The following is a 15859-nucleotide window of genomic DNA, read 5'->3' as shown; positions in this document are numbered from 1 at the left end:
AAGATGCTAGCTGATAACAATCTACTTTTGTATGACGGTGACATCACTGTCTAATGCTTGATGCCCATAGGAGTAGGATTTAATCTACTTGACATGCAGGTGAATCCTGAATAAGCTATCATAACAAACCCCTATGAAGCGCAATATCTGCAGTTCAGTCTGCAAACACTAGATACTAACCTGTCAGTAGAGGAGTTGTATCTTAGATTAGTGGAGTAAAGGACAACATGAGCCACCTCCTCTTTGTAGTCAACTGTAAATAACTTTTGTTTATTTACCAGTTTAAGGACCGGTTCTTAGACTTTGTACTCACAAAACATTGTGTGTTGGCTGTCACAGAAATACTTCAGCATTTTAAATTATGAGGGCTTTAAAACTGCTAAGGACAAACATTTAACGATAGCTTGTTGTGAAGCCTTCCAAGACACATAAAAAGGCCTCAAAAACACTGTTTGACAAGAAAGTGCTTTATTCATTGATTTGACTTTCTTTTTTTTTTTTAATCAGTCTGTTGGTTTGGAGAGGAGAATCAGACTTCCCAGTAAAACCTCCTAAACAATGAACAGGATCAAAAAGATTCTGATTTTCAGACTGGATTTGTGAAGTTTGAAGCCATCTCAAAAGTCTGAATTTATCGCAGTACATTACTTTATGTTGACAAGTAAGGCTTTTCGCTCAACAACAACACATTTTACTCACTGGATCGGAGCCTGGGTAATATGCTTTCACATTATTTTCAGGCAGTCAGATCAAGCTAAGCTAGCCATCTGCCATTTTGGCTAACTTTTGCCAGAATGGCAGATGGCTAACTGATGATTCTATATATCCAATATAGAATCTTAAACTTTCAATAGCTGAATAGTGAAATTTTACAGTTAGTAGTAGTACCTGATGTTTAGATTGACAATGTTTCCACTTGTCCACAATTTAGAAAGAGAAATCAATTCTCTTTCTAAATTGTCCCTGTCTCCCCTTGAGACTCTTCTTGATGACTTCCATTGAGACAGCGTTCATATTATTGTCTGAACATCTCCAGAAACAAGAATAAGTTTATGCTGGCTTCATAATTTCCATGCTGGGATGACAAAAAACACTTGTTTTGGCCTCTTGTCTCTCAGTCATTTCCTTGTTGAGGGTTAAGGGGAGGAGTGGCTCTGTGGACTGTGGTGGCTGACAATCCCACATTGTGTGAACTGTTGCTGCTTCACAAAGGGCTCATTGTGGAGAGCGGTGGCCCAGGGAGAGGGGACTGGGTCTAGCCTAGGTGACAGCAAGGTTTGGGTTCAAGGGGCCTAGGATCGGGGGCTAAAACTGCGATGGCTGGCCCAAAGTAGGGGCGTGTATTTGTGCTCAGCTGATAGGGTGCTGATGGAGGGAGGGTGCACACGTGTGAGAGAAGTCCCATGCTGCTCCAGTGCAAAACATTTGCTGTGTTCCCACTCAACAAGCACTTTCTGCACATACACGATCAAATCTCTCTCAGAGGTGAGCAGCTTTATGAAAATAGCTTTTTAATCAGAGCTGTAGTCAGTCTCTGATGTATTTTCTGCATCCTACAGAATCCGATGTTGTGATTATAAAACTGGGGGCTTAAGCTGCTTGTACAACTGCTCTCAGAATTAAAAATATTGTGCCGTTTATCCTCCTTTGACTCTGGCTCAAGGACAAACCAGCATGTTTGCTGCACTCCATATTTGTTTACTCAAACAGATGGCCCTAGCAGTCCAAAGTCGTAGTCCACAAACTCCCTTTTTCCCCCCTACATCACTGCTGCTCTCCTTGCCCACCGGCTTGAGACTTAATCCCCCTTTTCTCAGCCTCAATGTTTCCCCACTCTCCGTCCCCAAAGCCATGTCTGACAGTGACAGGGCTCTCAGGTCAAGCTGACGCCAGTCTCTCTGTCCAGTCTGAAACAGGCCCAGACTCTCGCCCAGCTGTCTTAAAGGTCTATTAGTCCGTCTGTGTCAGGCCCGGCTGTTGCCCTGGCCTCTCACCTTGGTGTCAGGAGCCCTTCGTTGATGGACCAGAAGATATTAACCCAAAGTTTAATTTAAGACCTACTTCTTTTACTGACTTGTTTTTTTTGGCCATGCTGATACTCTTGGCCTAGTTACACCAACATACAATCCTTCTTGTTCCAGTTTTCTGTGCCAGTACTTTGCCTCCACTATCTTTGATATTAAAGACAACAACAGGAGAGCTGAGTGTGAAAGTGACATTTAACAAAGTAAAAGTGTCAAAGTAAACAAGGTCTCTCATTTGCCCTCAGGGTGGAAGTACCACCAACTGTTAACTATTGACTCCTCTGTCCACATCAGAGGCCATGCGTGAGCCTCCATTGCTCTCATCCTGACAGGCTATGGTTATGCAGCATTAATTATGTCCCTGAGTTGGATTTATTTGGTGACTTGCTAGCATAAACATGATTCCTTTTAATTTTCTTTCCAGCTCCATCTCTTAATATAATCTGATTTAGCGAGGGCTGTAATTTATCATCTGTATGTACCTGGTACTTACAGTTCAGAACCACTGTGGTATGTTGATGTCTATAATTCTGCTTGTCTGTGAAAGTAGCGCCCAAAAGCTGATATAACAGCCACCTATGCCCACTGTAATGCTCAGTAATGCAGTCCACCTTTATTTCATTGAACAAATACAATTCTCTTAGTCAACATAAAACAACAAAGGCTCTTCCCTTTGTGAGTAGGAGTCATTTAGAGGTCAGACTAAGCTAACGTCAGGTTTCTGAATAAGGAATTTATAGTAACGTGCATAAATGTGTAGATGCATTCTTAGAAAAATACACCAGTGTTTTAATACCTAATGAACCAAAATAAAAGCATATATTTTACAAAAATGTCTCAAGCACAGCAGGTTCACTTATGTTCATGCAGTATTCTGGAGTCTGAATAGATAATCTTATCTGCTCTAAGTTGAACCAACATGCCTCTATTCATTGTAAATGGGCCGTGCCTTTGAACAAAGCCAATGTGTGCTTACATAAACCTGCATGAGAAACCTTAAGGCATTTTACAAAGAGTAGTGTTACTGTGGTAGTCCTGCGGTCATGTTATTTATGGTTGACAGATGGCTTCCATGTCAATGTGCATAGTTCCACCTCACAGCCAGGCATCAGACAGATTAAATTGAAAACAGCTCAGTGACCCCCTGAACTCACACAGTTTATAAATAGAACAGGCATTAATGTCACCAGTCTTTATTCCTCTTTCTAACAATACAATACACAACAAAAATATCCATACAGCAATATATCATTCTTCAGACTCCTGTGATGCAATCATGGAATCGCTGGTACCAAATATTGATCTTTTAATTTACAAAAGATAGATAGATAGATTTGGGCCAGATTTACTGAGCTCCCATTTAATGAGGACTAAATTGCGTGTTCAGTCCAAAAGTTTGCATGTTTGGTTGGTGGGCGTTTTGCGGGTGATCTACTAAGAAAATTTGCGTGAATGACACCAGGTGCAAACCTTGTGGAGGTGGTACTATTTAAGTTAGGCTTTTGCGTGTTCTACTGGTTTACATCACGGAGAGTTTGGACAGAAAGCAGGATGACTGCAAGCGCAAAATAGGTATTATAGGTATTATAATAGGTATTTGAGAGGCAAATAAACGCACAATACTTTTGAGTTATAGGAGATAAATCTGAATATTACAAAAAAAAATGTTGGTTATAAGAAAACATCGGCATTAAACATGGTCTCTATTTTCTTCCCTTAATCTTAAGAATGAAGTGTCATACACTGTGCAGGAGGTGTGAGCTGTGTCCTCTGTGGACCGGGTGCTCTACACTCACCGTTGTTGTGCAGCAGACAGCTGGTCAGCGCTGTGTCTGATTGGACATAAATGCCCTGGAGAGAGGTATCGAAGACGGGGGTACAAACAGTGGTGAGGTCCCCCAATCCAAACATCCTACAGAGTAGCAGCAGCGGGCTTTAGAGGGAGGTGATGCGCGCATTATGCAGAGGAGCGCACCAGAGGGGGGCGAGCTGGGGGAGAGACGAGAGACCAGAGAAAATTGAAATCCCCAGTTTAAAATATAATGTTTGCGAAAAGAGGGAAATAGGAAGAAATAAATGTCAATGTTGAAATTCTATAGAATTCAGAGGCTGTGAATGTTCAGTTTGCTTTGGCTGTAGGCTTTGGCAACAATAGCCAGTTTAATCATGGTGTTTCTCTTCGTTAACGATTAGAATATTGAATCAAATTAAAAAATAAATGCGTGCCATTTATTTTTCTGTCATTTGAAATATGTAAACACTAGTGGGGAAAAACGCGATCTGTATGCCTTCTTTTGTTGTCTCCTCCTAACTTCAATAACAGCAGTCTGTTGTGTGTAACACTGGTCTCCTGGGTTAGCATGTTCTTTTCAAAGGTGTTAAATTCAGACACCGTCACAATCACCTCAGTTTTTGTCAGGTTTGGTAACTCTCAACGCGTGTACTAACTTAACTTGTTTGCATTTTCTCCTCCCAGTATTTTGCACGTTAGGGCAGAAACGCTCCATATTGCATATTCATTAAGTCAAACGTACTAAATGGACGATGCGTGTTGTTTTGCTCATTTGAAAGACGCAATCCTCACTGCGCGCCGTTAGTAGATCAGATAGCACTTTTTTTGCTGGTGGGATCAAGTTTGCACACGTTTTAAGACACTCAAACCTTTAGTAAATCTGGCCCTTTGAACGAGTTTCATGGCAATTTGACTAATCGCATCACTACATCATGACTCCTCACTGTGGCGCCTGCGAATCAGGGAAATGAGAATGGAAGGTATTGGTCAAAGAGAAAGAAGCAGGATAATCTTTCAATATAGCAGTTATCACATAATCACTGTTTTTTGTGACGTATTGTATCGTGAATTTCTCTGCGTTTCCGTCGGCTCACAGAAGCTATATTCAGATTGTAATGGATGAAATGTGAATATTCTTCATGTAGAAAAATCTAGTAACCTTGATAAACAATGTAACCATTTTTTTATTTATTTTTATTAGTTGCAATAGAGTGACAAACTGGTGACATATACATAACAAATGAGGCACAAAAAAACAAACAGACAAGGTCAGGACAACAACTCCAAAATACAGTAAAAAATAAAATAAAACAAATAAAGACAGCAAAATACTAAGACATCAATAGACACACATCAGACTACAACCAGAAAAACTACAAAACTATATGAAATACCTAAGAAAGGATACAATGTAACCATTTTTAATGTATGCCTTTTCTATGCCTGACTTTGAATTTAATAGAAATGCATCCTTATTCCTGTTATTGACTTGAGCCTGGACTGCATTGCTTCTATTAATTGAACGCAATAATGTCATGCTAAATACATAAATATTACAAACAATTAATGTTCACTTCCCCTTTTAAAAATCATCCTTAATATTTCTACTTTGACGCTTTCTTTCTGAATGGTGCATGTGAAGTTTAAAGCGTTATGTATGATGCAATGGCCTAATTAGTGTCTTGCAATTTCTAGAGCTTGTATCACAGAAATTTGAAATATCACAGCAAGATTTAACGGGAACACTGGCCTGCACATACAGACTGTTATATCAGTGCTTGGCATGACAAACTTGCCAGGAAAAGTGATGCTGGGGCGGATTGTGTGAAAAGACATGTGGAGGGATATGTGGGCACGTCTGTTCATTTCCTCACTTAACACTCTTTTTTTTTTTTGCGGCCTCCAGCCCAGCACTCTCCCCCAGGGTACGATCAACATGAACCAGTGTTCAGACGTCATCGATGGAGAGTCCAGGACGGGGCAGAAGAACTCGCTGTGCATCCTGACCCCTGAGAAAGAGCACTTTATACGAGCTGAGTGCAAAGAAATTATCAACGGGTAAGGCTTAAAAAACCAGGACATTGATCTCTAAATGTAGGAATTCCAAATATACAATCAACCTTCATGTCTTAAAAGGGAAATATGTTGTTTCCAGTGGGTATTATGGCTTGTGTTGTGCTCTCCCTCTCTCTTGGTTTGAGTGGATGTCAGAGGCTTAAGACTTCTTATGTGTGACTGCCTTTGCTGCCAAAACTGCTCTGCCCCCTACTGGCTCCTTCAGGCTCTGCTCTTCAGAGACTTGAAATCCACACTGCAGTGACAGTGCACATTCTTGAACTGTTTCCTCTCCTGCCCTCTCTCTCTCCCTGCTCACAAACCCCTGTATGCCTCACACACACACACACACACACACACACACTCTAAGCCTCATGATTTGTTTTACTGTCACCTTCCTCTACTGCTACAAATCAAAGTATGTTTCTGCACCACACTCTCCCTCCTTGGCTCTCGCATATTAAGGCTATTCTTAGGGTACTGTGACTCACAACACCCACTCTCCATTATTCTACCTGCTCGATCCCTGCACTTCTCCTGTCATCTGGCACCCATTGGTCCTTTCTTTGCCGTCACTCAATCATGTCAACCCCCGCAAGGTCATCATTGACTGACAGTGGCATAAAAACCTGGATTATTTTAATGAATATATATTATTTTTATGTTCCTATCTGACTCATTGTGTTAAAGTAGCTCCATTGTGGGCACTGGTTCTTCAATACCTGTGTCATATCATGTGTACCTAAAGTACGACAGTTTATACTGGGACTCTTTACTTAGTGGGTGGTATAGAAAAGTATTTAACTGCTCTGTACCACGGTGACTCTTTCCACAAAACATCCAGGGCTTTCTCATATCTTGTGTCTTACATGAATGAAATGTCAATCTTGATGGATATTTTTATAAAATAAACTGTTTGATTTAGTTTTATTTTGTCCACTTCATCATTATTATTTAAAGTAAACACTTTGGACTGTTTGATCCAGTAAATATATAAATGATCAAGACATAATGTCACAATACTAAAGAAAAGCTTTAAGAAGCTCTGTGTGCACTACCTCCCTGTTTAATGAGGAGTTGGTGTTAAATGTATTTTGGTAGAGTTGTATCTTTTTCTGCCTGTTGTGCAAATACATTCTCTGGCAGGCACAATGCTTTATGTTTTGCTGCATAGAACTCGGTCTCTTATCATATATTGATCCACCACGGGTGCAAGAACAACACTTTGACTATCTTACTGTGTGTAGGTGGCAGGAGGCTCTGACTGTTTATCCTCGGACCAATAAGCAGAACCAGAAGAAGAAACGCAAGGTGGATCCTCCCACTCACCAGGTAATAACATTCTTCTCCTGCTCCATAGTAAAATGTTGTTACCTTGCTAACACTGAACCAAATTCAGATGAACTTCATGTTATTTTAACGACTTTTCTTTTCCTATTGTACGGATGGTGCATGTTCAACTTAAAAAAGGGTTCTCCAGTGAAGCCTGAAGCAACAGAATTTTCCTCTGAGGGTGAAAAAGGAGGGTGGTCTTACAAATGAGTTAGAAAATTATAAGGTTCATGTCATTTAATCTAATTGGTTGTATTGGAAACAGGTGCAGCAACCATTCTGATACTCGTGCCTGTTACAAAGGTTTAGGTGAAGGCCGAAAAATCTAATCTTTCCAAATGACTGATAGTGAGCTATATTTGGCTTTTCTGCTCACACTTTGAACGTGGACATGACTTTCAGATTCATACTGTAGGAAATAAACATTACAAGTGATCCGAATGTGTACCATTGCTACAACCAGAAAAGAAAATAACACATATTCTGAAGGACTGTGTGCTGTGAAGGTATGTAAGCATGGAGGCTTTTCATTCCACTCAAACAGCACCAGCTGTTTTCCCCTCAGATGGAGTGAGATGTATTGTTTTTCTGCCAGCAGCATGATCAACAGCAATCCATATTTGCATTCTTGACTCACATGAGGTGTTCTATACACACACAGACTGCATGCCACATACTTTTCTGACATTAGCTAAAGAGTTACAGTGTTAACATTTCATTGGTTGTAATAAAGTACTATTGTACATATTGGCTGCTTCTTTTTTAGAAGAAGAAGCTTTGTTATGCTTCCAACTTCTGGTTTTAATACAGTATCACCTGGTTAGCTGGCAGGCAATTTAAGCGAGTTATCAAAACATTTCTGTGCAAACAGTTAAGAGTAACAATGCCAGCTGCCAGCTAAAATAACATTCAGCTTTAACTTTCAGCAATGTGACCGTGATCCTCTCGCCTCTGAATTTGCTCATGCACTCTGTTTCATTGTCACGTCCAGCAGCTGCTGTATCATCTGCCCGGCTTTTTGCCCTGTGTCTTTCCTGTAGCCTTGTGTGCCCGCTCAAAACAGATTTTTCCTTTTTTGAAAAATCATCACCTATGTGTAGGCTGTAAAAATGTGGCAACAGCTCCAAATTCTAGTTCAGGAATGGTAGGGTACTGTGTGATGTTGACTTTAAGACCATTTCTGTTGTTATATGGTGAAAACAAACCGTTGTCATATCCTCATAAACATATTTTCCTGTTTCAGACTACTCTTATATGACTCCTGTTTTTTTATATTTTTCAAAACTGAACAACAGGAAATAGTCTGTAAAAGCTTCTTATTGTCCCAAACTGTCCATGTCCATTGGATTTGTATACCCTACCAACCCTGAGCCCCTGCTGAATTATTATAGATGCATACCTTAGTCGGCAAAATTAGACATGCAACCCCTCCTCCCTTGTAGTTCTGTCTCTTAGTTGATTTTCAAGATTAGCCATTTAAAGGAGACCCAGGTAAGTAAGTAAAGTAGGTAGGCAAAGTGTCTAGAAGGAAATAACATAACAATAACAAGTATATTTTTACAAAGATTAGTACCTAGAAACCAAAACACATGCGGTTAAATAGTCTAATAGAAAAGTGATCAGCACTCTGAGTTAATAATAGATGACACTGAAGACAATAAAAAAGAACAAAAAGGCTTGTTTCATGTTGGTGCAGTCTTAATTCCTGCTTGTTAGATAGAAATAAAACAACAGGACTTCATAAAGCTGTATTATAAAAATAGTTATAATGACAGAATGAAGCATATATTTGAGTGTTGTTCAGACCACCCACTGTGGAAAACGGTTTTCCCCTTTGCTTCCTCCTTTTTGTTGTAAGGCCAAATTTGTGATGAGTGTACACAAGATTGTCTCTGCAGTTGATTGTCTGGTTCCTCTAATGACGCTGCCCTGAACCAGACTGTGACCCTGCTGGCTTTACGCTAACAGGCTCTTTTGCAGAGAGACAGCCGTGACCTTCACTGTGTCCCATGTGATGTATTTAAAGTCTTTCTTTGTCGCTCTGCACATCCCAAGACTTTCACATTTTCACATAGACATAAAACATGTTTTATATTTCATTATGCTCTCTTTATGTTTTGTTTTTTAAATTGCATTTCACATCTTAATGGCTGCAAAAATTGACCAGTGTTTACGCACATTGCATATTTTTTCCATATCGTGTAGGCTTAGTACAAAACCTGGTTGATGCAATGGAACAAGATTATTTTTTGTCTTGCATGTGTGTGAAATGAGCATCACTTGAAATAACAGTGAAGAGGTCAGGGACAACACGGTGTAATCACAGCCCATAATGTGACTGGCTCGTTGCTTGCCAGTGTAGTTATCTATAATTGTCTAATGAGCTGCTCAGTTGTTTTTGGATGGCAATGTGATATTTCCTATATCGACAAGATTCCACAAATATGTTAAGGTTAATATCATTTAAATCTCACATTTCCACCTGAAAACTCACCTTCCACCTTTACTCGACTTTCTTGCAACACGTGTCTGAAAACTCTTGTAAATTCTTTAGCACAGTGACGTGTTTGCCTTCTGGGTAGTTCCTCTTAATTCACATACCTTGAGTTCCAAACAGTCGAGTGAGGGCAACCTTCTTTTGTCTCATATTGGTAGTCTTCAGATTATTGTGTAGTCTAAGATGCTTACAGTTTTTTTAATGGATAATCAGAGCAGTAAAGCTGAACTCCATGTTTAAAAAAAACAAAAAACATGTGAACTGAACATTTTGGCTCACATACGCATTCAAATTCATATAGGTGAGAGGTGCAGCATTCACATAAAAAGATAATAATGCAATGAGACAATGTGTTTCAGATGTGATACAGTTCAAAGAATACATTTATTACACACAAGGTTGGAGTTTCCTTTCAAATTTGTCAGTGATGACTGTATGAGAAATACCAAGTAGCAAATATAAAGTGTCACCATTCATCCTAATAGACATAATCTTCCTGATTTCCTCCTCTATAATCTGCCAGAACTGCCGCACTTTTCTATAAGGCCACAGGCAGTGGGTGAGACCACCTGTTTCTATTTTGCTCTTGGAACATAATGGGGATAAGTGTTGGGAGGGGGATATGTGGACCCTCTGCAGTATCATGACTTAAATTGATTTCACTCTGTTACAGACCTTTTTAATGTTTTTGCATTCTCCCAAACATCATTCCAGGAGTTGTCTGCAACATTGAGACCTCTTTCCCAGGTTTAAGCATATAGAAGAGCTGCCCAGCTGTTTTATAAAAAGTTGTCTCTCGGAGCTTGAAATACTTTGACTTTTAAGGATTGTGGTGTCCCTTATGACAAATTCCCTTACTTGTAAATACAGGAAAAAGTCCTTCTTTTTAATAATGTATCTTCCAATTGTTTGACTTGAAGACATCAAGGGGGATCCCTCAAGTACCGTAATTTGTGCAAATAAGGAATCACTTATTTTTCCCAAAGTCAATAGTTAATGTCTATTATTCCAGGTGGAAAATCAGGATGTCACATAGTGGAGTAAAGACAGAGCTGACCTGAGACCTGGGGTGCATTCAAATTGTCCCTCCTATCTCCTTTCACTATCCACTTTACCTTAACCCCGGGGAAACGTCATGAGGTTAAGGAAAGATGTTAGGAGAATTCATAAAGGACTTAGGGAAAGGCGGTCTCGTTGCTCTGACAATCCGACCACATTTCCACTAGGCCACGTCATTAAATGCGACGGGCCGGCGGAGGTTAATGACGTGAGTCCGCCGTGTTGAAATTACAATGTTCAGAAAATGGACTACTAAAAACGCATCTAAAAAAACTTTCCCCTGTGCCTTCTTACCGGTGAAATAATCCTAATCACCACAAGGTTGGGATTGAAATAAAAGCCATATAGGCTACCAGGCTACAAGTAAGAAAAGTGAAACCATCACCTTCCTGTCCACTCAGAAATCAACTTCAACATAAGTATGAAATTAATTGTTACATTTATGTAAGATATAACCTCCACATAATGTTTTATACAAATGTACAACTGCACAAAGCATTCTTAGGTGAATGAAATACGTTAAATAAAAAATCATATGGATAAAAATGTCTCTTATCTTTTTATCCCTTTCATGATCTGTGTCACTTTACGATCATCGTTAATGTTCGTGAACGGTCAGATGCGCGCCTCGCTTTAAATGTTGCGGCCACAAGGAACTGTGGGGCGGCATATCTCATATCCTTTGGTAAAGGATGGTCCAGTGTATCCTATGCTAAAGGAGGTTATAAAGGAAGCATCGACCCACCTTTCCTTTGCTTATAGAGAATTCGAACGACTCTTATCATGGCTGCTACTTAAATGCTTCCGGGTCATTTCACTCAGTTAGGAACCTTCCTAAGAAAAAATGACATTTCGAATGCACCCCTGCCTTCTAATTTTCTGACAGCATGCCATGCTTTAATACTTAAAGCTGTAATTGGATTAGTCCAAACAAACTTCAAAGATCGTACATTTCTCAGAAATAATAGTTTTTTCAGGGGTATTTCAACATTGAGCTTTCTTATCAAAGCAAAGAGATGTAGGCACCTAATCAGATATAATACACAAATGATCCCCTGGCTGATATTTTCTTATGTCTGGTGGGTCGAGACCTCTGAGGACGAGAGACATTACGGAGCTATTTTGATGCATGTGTCTTCTAAACCCATATACAGTAAAGGAGCTAAATCCTTATGGGGGAGCATACCTGGGATCATTTGTATCTGATAGAGTAACTGAAGGAGGATATTCATTCATGGTTAACATTTTAAAGAACCTATTGAGAGAGAGACTTTGTCATATAGCTGATTTTAATGGTTACAGATGGAACACAGACATTAACATTAAAAGCTTTCTGTGATTGGCAGGCTGGATTTGCAGCTACTGAAGACATGAATGGACACCCAGTGAGTCCTACTTTTGAGATTCCCTGCCCCTATAAGTCACATTTATTATAATCAAAGTTATTCAGGTGAAAGGTGATTAAAAAGGACAATCTTTTTGATTTCTCTCTGATTCTCAAGAGTGATGATCAGCAGCATGTTTGTGGGGGATGTGCTTTTCTTCAGAAATCTTGCTTTCTCTTTTTAACATAAATGAACCTGGGAGTCATAGCTGAAGTCTTTTATCTGATGAAGAGATTTATATTTACATTTTTCTGTCTGTAGAAATTCTCTTCCAATGATTCCATCTCCGCAGAACACTCTCGATCCTTCACTGACACGGATGTGTTTGCTGTGAATGAACCTGATCTGTGACAAGCTGCTGGTCTCTGTCTCCTTTCCAAGCAACTGATCACAGACTGATTATTTTCTCCAAAACCTCCATATTGTTGAGCTCACTTGTCAGTATTTTAATTGTCCTTTAATCTCTTTGCTCCTCGTAATCCTCGTTGTAGTCTCTCTGTGACCTTACCTACCATCATGTCCTCTCCTCTTCCCTTCCTCTCCTTCCATCCCAAACCCCCACTCAGGAGCCCGGCCCGGCCAAGGTGACAGTGACCAGCAGCAGCAGCAGCGGGGGAAGCATCCCCTGCCTGCCCAGCAGCATCGCCAGCGCCGAGCGTGTCCCGATGAGCCGCGCCACTCTGTGGCAAGAGGAGACCCGCTGGAGCAGGGCCACCATCCCCTGCAGCCGCAGTGCCTCCTGCATCAGCCAGCTGAACCAGAGCCAGCCAGAGTCCAGTATCACTACTCAAGATGGTGAGGCCTTGATTCACCTGCAAAGCCATTTGTTTACTTAATATGCAAATACTACTTACTAAAATATACTTCTTTGTGATTTGTGATTCATTTTTTTTCTTCTCATAATCCACTGCACAGCTCCTACATTGCACCTTTTTTACATTAATTTTGTGTTTTTTATTTTTTACATTTTATATTTTATTTTTATATTTTACATTTTTAAATTCTATTTTATATATTGTAATATCTTCTTATACTGTATTATTTAAGTTGTTGTTAGTTCTGCTTTATTTCCTTGTTAATTGTTTAGCACCAATACACCAAGTCAAATTCCTTGTATGTGTGAATGTAGTTGGCAATAAACCCTGATTCTGATTTTGATTCTGATTCTGATTGTCTGTGATGTTTTTATATCTGTGCGTCCTCGTTTCAGATGCTGCCACTGTGAGCACTGGACGTAAGGTACGAGTGGAGAGTGGTTACTTTTCCCTGGAGAAGACCAAGTCAGAGCCTTCTCCACAGTCTGCACCGCATTTTCAGCCGCCCCAGCATCTGCCCCTGTCCTCTTCAGCATCCTCCTCCTCTTTAGGAGCTACCAGTCCCAGGTACAAGTCCGAGTCAGACCCCCAAACTTCCCCTTATCAACCCTCCCAAGATCCTTTCCCTTCTCCAGGTTCTCTGGTCTCCCCCAGCTACTCCACCATCAGCTCCTCCCAGAGCTCGCTGGACTCTGATCCCAGCGTGACTACACCTACCTGGGAGGGACACGGTGGTGGTGGAGGAAGCACTGGTAGTGTCAGTGGTGGTGGAGGAGGCAGAGTGGGCCGGCCCGGAAGGGAATACACGGCTCTGTCGGATGTGCCCCGTGCTCGCAGACTGAGTTACCGCGAAGCCTTCCGCTCAGAGAAAAAGCGGCAAGAGCTGAGGGCGCGGACTCGGAGTCCTGGCAGAGAGGAGGTGGCTCGGCTGTTTGGGGAGGAGCGCAGGTGAGAGGTTGTTGATCAGTTAAAAGAAAAAAAACTGAGTCATTTAAGTTTTCACTTACTTTCTGATAATACATGAGGGCTGCACATACATCACTTTACAGAAACATACAGATGTATTCAGCCAAACAAGACTTCTAATCATTATTGAGCCACTGGTTGTTAGCCCTTAGCATAGCCTTAAAAACATGTGGTTAAAATGCAAAGTGATCCATTATATACAGCCCATGCATTGCTTTAAGCATTCACATTTGAGTTTTTTAGCACCACCCTGTGGCTGCTGTCCTCAAGGCACTTTGATCTCTTGTGCATTTTTGCTAAAGCTGTCCTTCTTGGCTTACCAGTGGTTTGCAAGTAATGATTTTGAGGCTTTAAATGCATGTGTTACTTTCTAATCTATGATCTCTACTCTCTGCTCTTGCTACCTTGCTAGTTTGTTGTTTTGATCTTTTCCAGGGGGCTTCTGAACAGAGCTTCTCAGACCTATTGCTCAACCAACCCTTCCACCCCTGTCCCAATGCTGTTCCCTGCTGGTCACCGCTGATTCCTGCTTTCTATCATTTCATCTCTGCACTGCCTGGGAGCGCTCTCATTCATAAACACCTGGTTTCCTGTGTATACTGTGCAATACTCAAATATTCTGGTGGTTGTTTCTGGTGGTGGGTTTACACACTGTGTCTGACTCTTAACCACATACATAAACCTTTACAAGCCAAGTTCCTAAGGTAACCCTGAATGTGTTTCCATTGCGGCTCCTTCTGCAAACACTTAATCCACCATTCTAGTCCTTTTCCTCTGAAGTTTATTCTCTTGTCATTTAACATTACTTTTATTCTTTGGTGTGTCTCTGGATTGTTCTCTTTGGGGATATTATTTCTACCTCATGTTGCACATTCTTAATCATGAAAGCGAAATTGAGTCTAGAATGAAGCCAGACTTTCTTATAATAAATGTAAACATTGTGCAGTTAAGGCAGCATTGCATTCTGCACTGAAACATCTTGTACACATCATGGAAAAAGACTCAAATTTACTTTTATATCATCCTTTAGTTTTGTTTTTATGCCAATCTGCCCCCATTTAAAGATGATATGCTGCATCGTGTTTTTAAAGAAAATGGTATGTTTGATATATGCTGCTGTTTAATAACAGTTGTTTTAGATGCTAAACTCAATCAAAAGTGTTGATTTTAGACTATTATTTCAGGGATGAGGCATAAAGGAATGGTTTGTTTGTGTCCCACAGGCGTGCTCAAATCATCGGCCGATATGAAGAGGGTAAGCATTTGGAGCAGATGGACACGGGCAGCACCAACGAGCCCCCCGCTAACACCACGCAAATCCAGAGACAAGGCCGCAGCGAGAGACGCTATCTGGCTAACAAACATGTATGCTAGTCCTCTGTTAATCCTGAAGAACTGTGTCTTTAAAGTGATCATGTGTGAATAAAAAAAAAAAAAAAATCCTTCTAAATAATAAGTGAGTCTCACACCCCCGATAATGTTTTATTTGTAGGATATGTCACTGGATGCAGGCAAGGACCGCTCAGTCCCTGATGTGTCCAGCTCCACTTTTGCAAATTTAAGAAGAGCAAAGTCACTGGATCGCAGAGTCACCGAGTCCTCAATGACGGTGAGTACCGACAGTATTGAAGAATTCTGTAATGAGAAATGAACCGCTAGATCCTTTCAAGGTCTCAAACACTGGATTGAAATAAAAAAAAATGATGGATTTGATCCTAAACCGCTTCCTCAGCATCAAAAACTGCCAAAGGTGTTCAATACTGTCAGATGTCTAGAAACCCTGCAGCAGGGACTGAACCCATCATGCTGCAGTGGAGGCCTGGTGTTTTGGGGAAGATTTTATTGCTTATTTTCCTCATCTGTGCCAACTTGATGACCAAGAGGGTAAAACAACGAACTTAGACACACTTGGTATTTAGCGATGTATGGTTTAA

General features: G+C 40.6%; 1 protein-coding gene across 5 annotated transcripts in view; it reads left to right on the top strand.

Annotated features, from left to right (window-relative positions):
* The window catches only part of si:ch73-103b11.2 (GRIP and coiled-coil domain-containing protein 2), a 53143-nt gene that overhangs the window by 19554 nt on the left and 17730 nt on the right, over positions 1-15859 (top strand). For 3 of the 5 annotated variants that reach the window (XR_009665958.1, XM_061028908.1, XM_061028909.1), the window contains exons 4-10: positions 5723-5874; positions 7119-7203; positions 12106-12144; positions 12711-12939; positions 13355-13907; positions 15149-15290; positions 15418-15534. Coding sequence is in view for 4 of the 5 variants with exons in the window: in XM_061028908.1 (XP_060884891.1) it covers positions 5723-5874; positions 7119-7203; positions 12106-12144; positions 12711-12939; positions 13355-13907; positions 15149-15290; positions 15418-15534 (1317 nt within the window). In the remaining variant the exon portion in view is untranslated. The remainder of the gene's footprint in view (positions 1-5722; positions 5875-7118; positions 7204-12105; positions 12145-12710; positions 12940-13354; positions 13908-15148; positions 15291-15417; positions 15535-15859) is intronic. The other 2 variants (XM_061028911.1, XM_061028910.1) reach the window with 2 other exon arrangements.

The sequence above is a fragment of the Labrus mixtus genome, chromosome 21 (genome assembly GCF_963584025.1).
Source record: "Labrus mixtus chromosome 21, fLabMix1.1, whole genome shotgun sequence".
NCBI lineage: Eukaryota > Metazoa > Chordata > Actinopteri > Labriformes > Labridae > Labrus > Labrus mixtus.
This window is presented reverse-complemented; position numbering and strand designations above follow the sequence as displayed.